Source organism: Salvelinus alpinus, chromosome 6 (genome assembly GCF_045679555.1).
Source record: "Salvelinus alpinus chromosome 6, SLU_Salpinus.1, whole genome shotgun sequence".
Taxonomy (NCBI): Eukaryota; Metazoa; Chordata; class Actinopteri; order Salmoniformes; family Salmonidae; genus Salvelinus; species Salvelinus alpinus.
In genome coordinates, this window is record NC_092091.1 from 47,270,904 (window position 1) to 47,286,228 (window position 15,325).

The window sequence follows — 15,325 nt, forward strand, 5'->3', positions numbered from 1 at the left end:
TGAGAGTCAGTGCCCAGATATGGCACAGGCAGTGAAATAACATATTTATATACATTAATATTATCGTAGGATATTATATTCATATACATTTACTGTAATGTTTTTGCATAGTGTAAAACCTGGTGTTCACTGCCAGCTAAACGTGATTCCCAGCACACTGTTAACACCAATCATGTCTTGTACAAAACGAATGGGTGTTCCCTCCGTCAGATAATCAAATATCTACCAAATCACATTACAACCTCACAAACAGAGTTAACCATGTGTTATACCATGACTTGAGCATTGTGTGTTTACATCAAAGGGAGAGAGGTTACAGTATTGTGACAGACGTACAGCAGGCCAGCTGTTGTAGAGAGAGAGAGAACAGATCTTATTAACCAGCTAACCTGATTGAGGCAGCGGCCACAGAACAGAATAGGACCTACACACACACACACACTCCCAGCTCTGCCAAGCCTTGGCCCGGTAATGTTCACCAGTTAGAGTAATCAGGTTTGCTTGGTTGAGTGCAGGCGGCGTTGGTTTCTGGGAAGTGTGTGAGGCGGTGCAGACATGTCCTCTCTGCCGCTAGCTGATTGGGTTACTGGACAGCGCTGAGGCTTGATTAATGATTAACAGTAAATACTGTATGTCTCATTATAGTCTTCAGTTGGTAATAGTCTTAGCTGGAAAATGATATGTTAATAGTGTTATTTGCAACCAACTGTATTTGAAGTTTAAGATGGTTTTGCTAAAGCTACAGTAACATCACTGTAATAATAATAATTTTTTTATTTTATTTGTTTCATGTTTGATTCTGATCTTTGTGATTCCTCAAGAAAACCAGACAAAGAAATACCACGAAATGTAATCCATAGAATAGTCCTTAGGAGGAAGGATTGTTGACATATATTTGATATTTGTATATAAAAGCATAATTGAAGAAAAACATTTCAAAGTTAGCATATTTATGACATTTTGTCCTTACCAAGGCCTCCTGGTGTTTCATCTTTGGTGCTACAAAGCAAACATTTGGGTCATTTGAAGTTTTACCGCTTGCTCTGTAATATGAGTCGTATGAGTAGTATTTTTATATCACTAATCTTTTACATTAATTGAAAAATATAAACATGATTATTTGAAATATCCCATTTTTTATTTGGAAATTTTTTCTATATATTGTTGAACATAAAACACTCTACGGGCATATCAAAGTTCCAGAGTGTGATCTCTGGTAGTTTTAAAGCTATGATCCAATTTGTAAGCATTACCAACAGAGTGAATGTGAAAATGGATTCAAAATGGTAGCCCTCTGCTGGTGATTTGCAGGATATTCAACTTATACAAGTTAAAGGAGGGGTGTGATTGGTTAAATTGCCTACTATGCCAATTCCTTTGTATAAAATGGACCATAACTTTAAAATTAGAAGAGATCCAGATTTAGGCAATTTAGGTAAAGTCACCAAAAGTGTTGTTTGCGTGGAAATGGTACACCTTGGTGGTTATTGTAATGCAATGCATTTCTTTCTCCATCTACATTAAATTTGACATTGCCTTGAATGCATCCTCTCTATGCGCCGTTGCTATATCTCACTGGTTTCCAATGGAGAAAATAAATGGGAAAAGGAGTTTGAAGTTTCCTCGCCTGTGTGTTATTTAAAATCGCTAGGGTCCTTTTAAGATGTCAGGCTTGAAAATCCGTAAAGCCATTTTTACACAGTGAGTCACTACCCAAACCAGATCAAACCAGACGCATCTGGTTTCAAGTGGCCAAGTCACATCATGTGATCTTCTACTGCGATCTAGTGGACGAACTGGGAATCAAACATGAGATCTGATTACATCAGTGAAAAGGTTACGACTTCAGCTTTCTCCTCATACTGTATGTACAGAGCATTTGGAAAGTATTCAGACCCCTTGACTTTTTCCACATTTTGTTTTGTTACAGCCTTATTCTGAAATGGATTAAATACGTTTTTTCCCTCATCAATCTACTCACAATACCCCATAATGACGAAGGAAAAACTGGTTTTTAGAAATGTTTGCAAATGTATAAAAAATGTAAATTTTAAATATCAGATTTACGTAACTATTCAGACTCTTTACTCAGTACTTTGTTGAAGCACCTTTGGCAGCGATTACAGCCTCAAGTCTTCTTGGGTATGACGCTACAAGCTTGGCACACCTGTATTTGGGGAGTTTCTCCCATTCTTCTCTGCAGATCCTCTCAAGCACTGTCAGGTTGGATGGGGACCGTTGCTGCACAGCTATTTTCAGGTCTCAACAGAGATGTTCGATCGGGTTCAAGTCCGGGCTCTGGCTGGGCCACTCAAGGACATTCAGAGACTTGTCGCGAAGCCACTCCTGTGTTGTCTTGGCTGTGTGCTTAGGGTTGTTGTCCTGTTAGAAGGTGAACCTTCGCCCCAGTCTGAGGTCCTGAGCTCTCTAGAGCAGGTTTTTATCAAGGATCTCTCTGTACTTTGCTCCGTTAATTTTTCCCTTGATCCTGACTAGTCTCCAAGTCCCTGCCGCTGAAAAACATCCCCACAGCATGATGCTGCCACCACCATGCTTCATCATAGGGATGGTGCCAGGTTTCCTCCAGACGTGACTGTTGGCATTCAGGCCAAAGAGTTCAATCTTGATTTCATCAGACCAATCTTGTTTCTCATGGTCTGAGAGTCCTTTAGGTGCCTTTTGGCAAACTACAAGCGGGCTGTCACTCTACCATAAAGGCCTAATTGGTGGAGAGCAGCAGAGATGGTTGTCCTTCTGGAAGGTTTTCCCATCTCCACAGAGGAACTCTAGAGCTCTGTCAGAGTGACCATCGCATTCTTGGTCACATCCCTGACCATGCCCTTCTATCCCGATTGCTCAGTTTGGCCAGGCGGCCAGCTCTTGGAAGAGTTAGTGATTCCAAACTTTTTAAATTTAAGAATGATGGAGGCCACTGTGTTTTGGGAACCTTTGATGCTGCAGAAATGTTTTGGTACTCTTCCCCAGATATGTGCCACGACACAATCCTGTCTCAGAGCTCTACGGACAATTCCTTCGACCTCATGGCTTGGTTCTTGCTCTGACATGCATGTCAACTGTAGAACCTTTTTATAGACAGGTGTGCCTTTCCAAATCATGTACAATTGAATTTACCACAGGTGGACTCCAATCAAGTTGTAGAAACATCTCAAGGATGATCAATGTAAACAGGATGCACCTGAGCTCAATTTCGAGTCTCATAGCAAATGGTCTGAATACTTATGTAAATAATGCTTTAACTTTGTCATTATGGGGTATTGTGTGTAGATTGATGAGGATTTTCTTTTTATTTAATCCATTTTAGAATAAGGCTGTAACGTAACAAAATGTGGAAAAAGGGAAAGGGTTTTGGGAATACTTTTTGAATGCACTCTGTGTGTATGTACACTGACGGTCAAAAGTGTTAGAACACCTACTCATTCAAGGGTTTTTCTTTATTTTTACTATGTTTTACATTGTAGAATAATAGTGAATACATCAAAACTATGAAATAACACATATGGAATCATGTAGCAACCAGAAAATTGTTTAACAAATCAATCAAAATATATTTTATATTTGAGATTCTTCAAAGTAGCCACCCTTTGCATTGATGACAGCCTTGCACACTCTTGGCATACTCTTAACCAGCTAAATGATGTAGTCCCCTGTAATGCATTTCAATTAACAGGTGTGCCTTGTTAAAAGATAATTTGTGGAATTTCTTTCCTTCTTAATGCGTTTGAGCCAATCAGTTGTGTTGTGACAAGGTAGGGGTGGTATACATTTGGTAAAAGACCAAGTCCATGTCAATCAACCATATGTATTTATAAAGCCCTTCTTATGTCACAAAGTGCTGTACAGAAACCCAGCCTAAAACCCCGCGGTGGCTAGGAATAACTCCCTAGAAAGGCCGGAACCTAGGAAGAAACCTAGAGAGGAACCAGGCTATGAGGGGTGGCCAGTCCTCTTCTGGCTGTGCCGAGTGGAGATTATAACAGAACATGGCCAAGATGTTCATAAATGACAGGTCAGTACCTCAGGAGTAAATGTAAGTTGGCTTTTCATAGCTAGATCATTCAGAGTATCTCTACCGCTCCTGCTGTCTCTAGAGAGTTGAAAACAGCAGGTCTGGGACAGGTAGCACGTCCGATGAACAGGTCAGGGTTCCATAGCCGCAGGCAGAACAGTTGAAATTGGAGCAGCAGCTCAACCAGGTGGACTTGGGACAGGAAGGAGTCATTAGGCCAGGTAGTCCTGAGGCATGGTCCTAGGGCTCAGGTCCTCAGAGAGAGAGAGAGAGACCGAATGAGACCGAATGAGACCGAATATAGCCCACGAAGATCTCCCCCTCGGCACAAACCCAAGGGGGGGTGCCAACCCGGATAGGAAGATCACGTCAGTGACTCAACCCACTCAAGTGATGCACCCCTCCCAGGGACGGCATGGAAGAGCACCAGTAAGCCAGTGACTCAGCCCCTGTAATAGGGTTAGAGAAAGAGAATCCCAGTGGAGAGAGGGGAACCAGCCAGGCAGTGACAGCAAGGGCGGTTCGTTGCTCCAGTGCCTTTCTGTTCACCTTCAGACTATACTCAATCATAGGACCTACTGAAGAGATGAGTCTTCAATAAAGACTTAGTCGAGACCAAGTCTGCGTCTCTCACATGGATAGGCAGACCATTCCATAAAAATGGAGCTCTATAGGAGAAAGCCCTGCCTCCAGCTGTTTGCTTAGAAATTCTAGGGACAGTAAGGAGGCTTGCGTTTTGTGACCATAGCGTACGTGTAGGTATGTACGGCAGGACCAAATCGGAAAGATGGGTAGGAGCAAGCCCATGTAATGCTTTGTAGGTTAGCAGTAAAACCTTGACATCAGCCCTTGCTTTAACAGGAAGCCAGTGTAGAGAGGCTAGCACTGGAGTAATATGATCTCATTGTTTGGTTCTAGTCAAGATTCTAGCAGCCGTGTTTAGCACTAAGTTTATTTAGTGCTTTATCCGGGTAGCCGGAAAGTAGAACATTGCAGTAGTCTAATCTAGAAGTAACAAAAGCATGGATACATTTTTCTGCATAATTTTTGTACAGAAAGTTTCTGATTTTTGCAATATTACGTAGATGGAAAAAAGCTGTCCTTGAAACAGTCTTGATATGTTCGTCAAAAGAGAGATCAGGGTCCAGAGTAACGCCGAGGTCATTCACAGTTTTATTTGAGACGACTGTACAACCATCAAGATTAATTGTCAGATTCAACAGAAGATCTGTTTGTTTCTTGGGACCTAGAACTAGCGTCTCTGTTTTGTCCGAGTTTAAAAGTAGAACATTTGCCGCCATCCGCTTCCTTATGTCTGAAACACAGGCTTCCAGGGAGGGCAATTTTGGGGCTTCACCATGTTTCATCGAAATGTACAGCTGTGCGTCGTCCATATAGCAGTGAAAGTTAACATTATGTTTCCGAATGACATCAACAATAAATAAAATATATAGTGAAAACAGTAGTTGTCCTTAAACAGAGCCTTGAGGAACACCGAAATTTACAGTTGATTTGTCAGGGGACAAACCATCTACAGTGACAAACTGATATTTTTCTGACAGATCAGATCTAAACCAGGCCAGAACTTGTCCGTCTAGACCAATTTGGGTTTCCAATCTCTCCAAAAGAATGTGGTGATCGATGGTATCAAAAGCAGCACTAAGGTCTAGGAGCACGAGGACAGATGCAGAGCCTCGGTCTGACGCCATTAAAAGGTCATTTACCACCTTCACAAGTGCAGTGTCAGTGCTATGATGGGGTCTAAAACCAGACTCTATACATTGTTTGTCTTCAGGAAGGCAGTGAGTTGTTGCGCAACAGCTTTTTTTTTATTTTTATGAGAGGAATGGGAGATTTGATATAGGCCAATTTAGTTTTTTTATATTTTCTGGGTCAAGGTTTCACTTTTTCAAGAGAGGCTTTATTACTGACACTTTTAGTGAGTTTGTTACACATCTGGTGGATAGAGAGACGTTTATTATGTTCAACATAGGAGGGCGAAGCACAGGAAGCGGTTCTTTCAGTAGTTTAGTTGTAATAGGGTCCAGTATGCAGCTTGAAGGTTTAGAGGCCATGATTATTTTCGTCAATGTGTCAAGAGATATAGTATTAAAAAACTTGAGTGTCTCCCTTGATACTAGGTCCTGGCAGTGTTGTGCATACTCAGGACAACTGAGCTTTGGAGGAATATGCAGATTTAAAGAGGAGCTTTCTAATGATCATGATCTTTTCGTCAAAGAAGTTCATGAATTTATCTTTGCTGAATTGAAAGCCATCCTCTCTTGGGGAATGCTGCTTTTTAGTTAGCTTTGCGACAGTATCAAAAATAAATGTTGGATTGTTCTTATTTTCCTCAGTTAAGTTGGAATTAATAGGATGATCGAGCTGCAGTGAGGGCTCTTCAATACTGCACGGTACTGTCTTTCCAAGCTAGTCGGAAGACTAGTTTGGTGTAACGCCATTTCCGTTACAATTTTCTGGAAGCTTGCTTCAGAGCTCGGGTACTTTCTGTATATTATTTTATGTATTTTATGTCAAGAACAGCTCAAATAAGCAAAGAGAAACGACAGTCCATCATTACTTTAAGACATGAAGGTCAGTCAATAAGGAACATTTCAAGAACTTTGAAAGTTTCTTCAAGTGCAGTCGCAAAAACCATCAAGCTCTATGATGAAACTGTCTCTCATGAGGACTGCCACAGGGAAGGAATACCCAGAGTTACCTCTGCTGCAGAGGATACGTTCATTAGATTTACCAGCCTCAGAAATTGCAGCCCAAATAAATGCTTCACAGAGTTCAAGTAACCAACACATCTCAACATCAACTGTTCAGAGGAGACTGCATGAATCAGGCCTTCATGGTTGAATAGCTGCAAAGAAACCACTACTAAAGGACACCAATAAGAAGAAGAGACTTGCTTGGGCCAAGAAACACAAGCAATGGACATTAGACCGGTGGAAATCTGTCCTTTGGTCTGATGAGTCCAAATTTGAGATTTTTGGTTCCAACCACCGTGTCTTTGTGTGACGCAGAGAAGGTGAACGGATGATCTCTGCATGTGTGGTTCCCACCGTGTAGCATGGAGAAGGTGTGATGGTGTGGGGGGGCTTTTCTGGTGACACTGGCAGTGATTTATTTAGAATTGGCACACTTAATCAGCGTGGCTACCACAGCATTCTGCAGCGATACGCCATCCCATCTGGTTTGCGCTTAGTGTGACTATACACCCCATACACCTCCAGACTGTGTAAGGGCTATTTGACCAAGAAGGAGAGTGATGGAGTGCTGCATCAGATGACATGGCCTCCACAATCACAGGACCTCAACCCAATTGAGATGGTTTGGGATGAGTTGGACTGCAGAGAGAAGGAAAAGCAACCAACAAGTGCTCATTATATGTAGGAACTCCTTCAAGACTGTTGGAAAAGCATTCCTCATGAAGCTGGTTGAGAGAATGCCTAGAGTGTGCAACGCTATCATCAAGGAATCTCAAATCTAAAATATGTTTACTATTATTCTACAATGTTACTGTGTGTATGTATGTATGTATGTATGTATGTGTGTGTGTGTGTATATATATATTTATATATATATGTAAAATACATTCATTATTTTACCCAGTCGTTATTTTATCATTAATAATGTATTCTTGACTCAGATCCTCCTTTCAAATTCTCTCTTCCCTAGTGCCCCCATGCCATACCTTGTGGGAGTTCATCTCAGTCTGCTAGAGGTAAGTCAAACAATCGCAGACACATCATATTATATCTAAATTAGATTCTGATTCTGAATCTATCCCGCTATATTTTATTAAATGTATTGTGATTTGGTTATTCCATTTTTCAAAAATGTCGTATCTAGTTTTTAAAATGTATTTGTCAGTTTGTAGTGGATGTGTACAGTATATAAGTGTGATCAAACAGCTGTGATTGCAGCTGTGAGAATGAATTAAACTGTGAACTTCATAATGATGCAATATTTACATTGACGTATCCAACACTATAAACCAAATCAAAAGGATATTGACAATACTTTTCCTTTTCTGCCTGTAGGTTTTGTGTGCATGCTTACCAATTTAAGAAAAAAAGAAATGACAGAGAAAAAGACAGTTTTCACAAACAAAGAGCTTTTGTGCTTCATTATTGAGAGCTGGTGTGTTGGTCGGGGGTAGATCCGTCACCGCGTGCGTGTGTGTGTGTGTGTGAGACGTTCCTGGCAGTAGCGGTATTTATCACACACTGTACCAGTGACAGACCCTCTCTCGTGCACTGCCAGATCAGCATGCTAGCCTCCGCAGCCACCACTGTCACACAAGTGTGTGTGTGTTGTGTATGACTGTGTGTGTGTACTGTATGTGCCTGTATGTTTGCTCGTGTGTGTCTGTGTGTGCATATCTGTGTCAGTATGTGTATATGAGAGTCTCCGTATCCCAGACTATCACAGACAAAAGTGACAAACTAGAGATCTCCAGCCCCACCTGCCTACTGAGCACCACATAAAGATCAGTGTGGTTTTTGTAGATTTCAGGAAGACTCCAGCCCAGCACAGCAGACTACTGTTGATGCATCAGGATTTACACTGCTCGAAAATGTTTGCAGACTTTGAATGTTTGCTGTGTGCTATTTTTCATTTTGGTGTATTTGTCTCTGTGTCTCTGTGTGTGTGTGTTTGTGTAGCAAATTTGTTTTTGACTGTAGTTTTAAATGTTACTTGTCAGTCTATTTAAATCTAAAACACTCTGGCGGTAAGACGAGCATGAGGTTATAGAACAGGTCTGTGTGACTTATTATAATGAGCTGTGAAATATTTGCAGCACTGTATCGAGTTCTGGAACAATAAAAACTGTAATTGTTCCATTAAAAACACTCCGAGATTAGTAAATACGGTCTGTGTTTCAATTTCTTAAACTTTTTTTGGGAGGGATAATTATTTTTCAAACCAGAAACTTTTGCTGGTGTGTGTGAGGGATAATTGTTTCTTTATGATGATTGGTGTGTGTGTGTAGCTGACGACCTGTGTTTGTCCTCTCAGAGAGTGCGCAGCAGGTCATTGGAGGATGTAGTGATTCTGAATGTGGACACCAACACACTGGAGAGCCCCCAGGATGACCTGCAGAACCTGCCCAGCGACGTGGTGAGCCCACACACACACACACACACACAGCCTCCCCCCCGCAATCATTCTTATTGCACATGCACATACAGTACCAGTCAAAAGTTTGGACACACCTACTCATTCAAGGGTTTTTCTTTATTTTTAATATTTTCTACATTGTGATGGAGTGCTGCATCAGATGACCTGGCCTCCACAATCACCCGACCTCACCCCAATTGAGATGGTTTGGGATGAGTTGGGCCGCAGAGTGAAGGAAAAGCAGCCAACAAGTGCTCAGCATATGTGGGAACTCCTTCAAGACTGCATTCCAGGAGAAGTTGGTTGAGAGAATGCCAAGAGTGTGCAAAGCTGTCATCAAGGCAAAGGGTGGCTACTTTGAAGAATCTCAAATCTCAAATATATTTTGTTTATTTTAACACTTTTTTGGTTACTACATGATTCCATATGTGTTATTTCATAGTGTTGATGTCTTCACTATTATTCTACAATGTAGAAAATATAAAAAAATAAAGAAAACCTCTGTAATGAGTAGGTGTGTCCAAACTTTTGACTGGTACTATATGCAGAGCCTCTTTCACATCTACTCTCTGTCTCTCTTGTTTGTCTCTCACACGCACTCTCACTATCTTGCACTTATACCTACAGTATACACACATTCCTCCATTCACACCTTCCTTCTCTGTTCCCTCTTTTTTTCTCTCATTCATCAACATCAAGTAGTACAGTGCATTGGGAAAGTATTCAGACCTCTTCACTTTTTCCACATTTTGTTACGCCTTATGCTAAAATGGATTAAATAAAAAAAATTCTCATCAATGTACACACAATACCACAGAATGACAAAGCGAAACACCTTATTTACATAAGTATTCAGACCCTTTGCTATGAGACTCGAAATTGAGCTCAGGTGCATCCCGTTTCCATTGATCATCCTTGAGATGTTTCTACAACTTGATTGGAGTCCACCTGTGGTAAATTAAATTGATTGGACATGATTTGGAAAGGCACACACCTAAGGTCCCACAGTTGACAGTGTATGCCATAGTAAAAACCAAGCCATGAGGTCGAAGGAATTGTCCAAATTCTTATTTACAATGACGGCCTACCGGGGAACAGTGGGTTAACTGCCTTGTTCAGGGGCAGAATGGCAGATTTTTACCTTGTCAGCTCGGGGATTTGATCCAGCAACCTTTTGGGTACTGGCCCAACGCTCTAACCACTAGGCTACCTGTGTCATACCCAAAAAGACTCGGCTGTAATCACTGCCAAAGGTGCTTCAACAAAGTACTGAGGGACTGAATAGTTATGTAAATGTGATATTGACGTTTTTATTTTTAATACATTAGCAAACATTTCTTAAAACCTGTTTTTCCTTAGTCATTATGGGGTGTTGTGTGTAGATTGATGAGAAAAAACAACAATTTAATCAATTTTTGAATGAAGCTGTAATGTAACAAAATGTGGAAAAAGTGAAGGGGTCTGAATACTTTCCGAATGCACTGTAAATCCATTTCTTCTTAAGGATGTACACACACACTCTTCCTCACTTGTCTAACAACCCTGTCCCCCCCCACCCCCCTGGTCCTTAGCAGCGCTTGTGGGAAATCCTGCGACACACACATGCACATACAAATACACACACTGAAAGGCGAGAAGCATTCATCAGCCATCAGATCTGTGGAAACATCTCTCCCCTTCATCTCCCTCTATTCTAATCATTATTCCTCAAAGACTGCTTTTTCTGCCTGCCCAGTGGCACGTCTCCGGGAACGACAGAGCGAGAAAGACTGTTTGAGAAGGGACGGAGGGAGAGGAGGAGAGACTGTGGGTTTGTGGAAGCAGGGAAAGAGAGGGAGCGAAAGAGAGAGAAGAAGGGGGCCAATTACCAGTGGTGTCTCTACAGCCACCTGCCAGCTCCATCTCTTTAATTAATGTAGCACTGACACCGGTCAGTGCAACAGGAAACCAGGGTCACACACACACATGCATGCCTGTCATCCCTCCGTTTGAATCACGCAGGAGGCTGTTTGTTTCTTTCCTCTCTAGGGGGGATTTAATACTCCTTGTGAAGCAGTGTGTGTGTGTGTGTACTGTACTCATACAGACACACACACACGCGTGTGCGCACAGGCGCACGCACGCACACACACACATTCACACACACACACACAGCCCTAATAGTATACCTATACCTGCAGTACGGCTACATCTCTCTCTCTGACTGTGCAGCAGCCCGTCTCTCTGTGCCCAGGGACTCCAATCCTAAATTAAAGCGCAAACTGAGTCTGTCATAAAAGGGAGATGGCTCTTTTGAATCCGACAGGCAACAGAGAAAAGCCTTTGTCTTTGTCGTCTGCTAAATTAAGTGGCGGCTTTGATCCTCGAGCTCGCCATTTCCCTCCGACTAATCACAGAACACACTCTTCATATCACGGCGAATTACACCGCCTGAAACAAGATGTGTCACCTACTACAGTACAGTACCATCATATATTTATTACAGGGAGAGAAAAAAAATCGAAAAAACATTCACTCTCTCCTGCCCCCTCATCGCTAGGGGTGATGTAGATGAATCAGGAAAAGAGCAGGTACTAATTGCGGGGAATTCCAAGTCCCTTGTTAGTTTGCTCGTTAGTTAGAAGGACGTGCCACATGGCATCTGATAATTGTGTTTACATACAGTAGGATGGTTGAGAGGCATTGCTCAGTTCGTCAGAACCAACGGCCGGGGAACTGAAGGCTTAATTAAAATAGTCTGTCTTAATCTCAGAATAAGAAACTGTTAACTGGCTGTTTGAGATTAACGTCATAGAACTGTTATTGCAAACAAAGTGAAGTCTTTATAGAACTGTCATAACTTTATACAGCTAAAATATACACTTAATTTACCTGTTCTCGCTGACTGTACTGTGGCGTCCTGATGATTAATACAACGGCATATGCTAAACCTATCAAGAGCAGTTAGCATTTAAGAGGAAGAATGTACAGTTAATTAAATTGGTACTGTTGATATGAATTTATCAGGAGCAAACTGCATTAGTAGATAAAGATTAGCAGACCTGATAACCTGCATCTCCTTTCACCTCAGCATTATCTAACCTGGGATTCAGATAGTGAGAGTTTTCTACAAGTTATCCACATTTAGAAAATCCAATGCCTCATTCCTTCCATAAAACCAAGTATATTAAAATAGATTCAGGGGCAAATATTTTGGTTTGAGTGTTTCAAGTATAAAATAAAAAAAATAGCAGCACTCTCCGATATTGATTGAAGGCAAAGCTTTTTGGGAGATGTATGTATCTAATTGCGGCTGCGGAGCAACTTTGTGCATCAAATCAAATAACATTTTATTAGTCACATGTGGCGTCGGCTGACCACTGGCCCTACTCTGGAGGGGTCAGGGGTCACAGACGTCCTGCATTACCTGGCCCGCTCCCAGACAGGACCCCGCAGCTGCCCGCTGCCTGCCCTTTAATGGCCATTTCCCCCAATTCCACACATAATATTTGAGATTTATTGACTATTAGAAATGCTACCACGCCAATAGTGCTTCCGCTCGGCGAAAAAGCGAAAGATTTACAAATAGCGAGAATAATTGGTAAAAGGGTGAAAAAAAGGATGTGTGTAACCTTCTGAGAATTATTTTTGACGTGTGTTTTTATTGGAAACATCAGATGAGACAGAGTTTAAGTTCCTGTGTTAATTGTATTTTTGTTCTGAATTTGTCGTGCTATTACGCACTGAGAATGTTCACTTTTGACGGTGTTAGTATTACACATGAATAATCTTTCGATAAAGGTTGAATTTTGGCAGTTGTGAAGGCATTTTCTAAAATAAGCTGTTGTCTTTTTTTCCTGTTGAGATTATTTTAGTTTAATAAAATAAATAAAAATATGACATCAGAATGTTTCTGCACAAAACATTTACATTTTTCTTGTTGAGTATTGCAAATGAAATGGAAATATCATGCAGCTGATTTATAATGCAAATCTATTTCCTGTCCTTAACCTGTTTGGGATATTAAGCACATTTATAGATTTAAAAAATATATTTTATAATGTTAAATTACAATATTGTAACGGTGTAATATAATGTTAAAAAGTCCCTTTATATTTTGTTGAAGAGAACAATTTGCTCTTAAAATGTATTCATTAGTGGCATTGTTTTGAGTTTAAAAAAAATGTTTGCTGATTTGTGGCATGGGTCTGAAAAGGTTTATAGGTTCTTAAACTCTTTTAAAGTTTCAGCCGCTTTTCTACAGATGCTACTAATCTAGTCTCTGAGGTCTGTGTGTGTTTTATTACAATCAACGTGTTGACAAGTGTATAGAACAAGGAATGTGCCATATGAACCACTGCTGCTGTTCTGAAGATCAAGGTGCTTTTATTCTTTGTTTCTTTCATTCTTTGTGTTTTTTGAATTGTTTTGCAGACTTCTCCCACACAGTGATACAGTTATAATTGGGCTGGGGTGTAGTGTGGTTATTTACCACGCCAGTCATTAAAAGTATCCAAGAATAGCAAATTAGGCAGACATTAATTCTGAAAACAAACAATGTGCGACTGAATCCCATTTTTATTCGATCGCGTAGACTTAATATCAAAACCTATGACTGGAGGATTAAAAATAAAAAATGTATTCTGCCTTTTGTGTGTTTTACACATTCAAAGTAAGATGTACGAGAACCTCTTTCAGATCGCAATGTGTAATTCCCTCTGTTCTCTGTCGCCAACGGCTTTTTTGACACACTGTTCCTTACATTTCTACCCTTCCTATATTTGATCATCCGTGTTTCCAATCAATGAGGGAAATGTACCCAGTGCACACCTACTTGTTCTATTTTAAGACTGTGGTTGGAAGTTAACAAATATGGCAGAGGGCGAGAGGTGTGTGTGTGTGTGTGTGTGTGTGTGTGTGTGTGTGTGTGTGTGTGTGTGTGTGTGTGTGTGTGTGTGTGTGTGTGTGTGTGTGTGTGTGTGTGTGTGTGTGTGTGTGTGTGTGTGTGTGTGTGTGTGTGTGTGTGTGTGTGTGTCTCTCCAGAGATAACCTGGCACAGGTAATCAAACACAACAGCTTTAATTGGGAGTTCAGCTTCAGACGTTCACAGAAAACAACATCATCAGCAGCCAACGCAGCTACACACACACACACACATACATGCAGAGGAAGGTACACTCCTGTCTCACTAAAAGTCACACTGAGTCCTGTTGACGGTGAACGATAATCGCTCAAAACGCCAAGCTGACATTTAAATTAGGAGAAAGATTTCTCTACTTACACGTTTCTGCTTCGTCCACAATACGCGTTAGCCACAGCCACAGCTGTACACTGCATACAGAGTAGGGCCAGGTGTGTGTGTGTGTTTCACCTCAACTCATTTCCACTGTGAAGCAGCTCCAGGATTTCCCAAACTATAAGCTACCTACCTCAGAAATTGGCTTGTACATTAAGATCAGTACCGAACTGTGCTGCTTCTGCTAGGATTGCTCACTTCTTATTAATGAAGCATAATGAGTTAAAAGAAGGTTAACGACAGGTAACTGTTTTGATTATGATCTGATGACGATTCATATCATGTTTTTTTGGGGGGGGCGTGCATATGCGTGTGTGACTGACAACTGTCTCTTGTTAAATTGCCTTGACTTAGTTTAACTCAATGTACACTCTGTTTCTGCTTCAAACTACAATTCCCAATCTTGTCCATCAAATGGAGTTTTGGAGTTTGGGGAATTTTTACTCTGCTCTCTCTCTCTCTCTGTCTCTCTCTCTCTCTCTCTCTGCTCTCTCTCTCTCTCTCTCTCTCTCTCTCTCTCTCTCTCTCTCTCTCTCTCTCTCTCTCTCTCTCTCTCTCTCTCTCTCTCTCTCTCTCTCTCTCTCTCTCTCTCTCTCTCTCTCTCTCTCTCTCTCTCTCTCTCTGAGTCTCTCTCTCTGAGCTCTCTCTCTCTCTCTCTCTCTCTCTGAGTCTCTCTCTCTCTCTCTCTCTCTCTCTCTCTCTCTCTCTCTCTCTCTCTCTCTCTGAGTCTCTCTCTCTCTCTCTCTGAGTCTCTCTCTCTCCTTCTCTCTCTCTGAGTCTCTCTCTCTGAGTCTCCCTCTCTCTCTCTCTGAGTCTATTTCTCTCTGTGTCTGTGTGTCTCTGTGTGTGTGTTGATGCCCTGGTCCATTCTGTATTTGAAGTCAACCCAG

At 41.3% G+C, this 15,325-nt stretch overlaps 1 protein-coding gene across 5 annotated transcripts in view; it reads left to right on the forward strand.

The window, feature by feature from the left end:
- The window catches only part of LOC139578761 (DENN domain-containing protein 1B-like), a 162,110-nt gene that overhangs the window by 91,042 nt on the left and 55,743 nt on the right, over positions 1 to 15,325 (forward strand). For all 5 annotated transcript variants that reach the window (XM_071406748.1, XM_071406749.1, XM_071406751.1 and 2 more), the window contains 2 exons: positions 7,715 to 7,760; positions 9,059 to 9,160. In XM_071406748.1, coding sequence (XP_071262849.1) covers positions 7,715 to 7,760; positions 9,059 to 9,160 — 148 coding nt within the window. The remainder of the gene's footprint in view (positions 1 to 7,714; positions 7,761 to 9,058; positions 9,161 to 15,325) is intronic.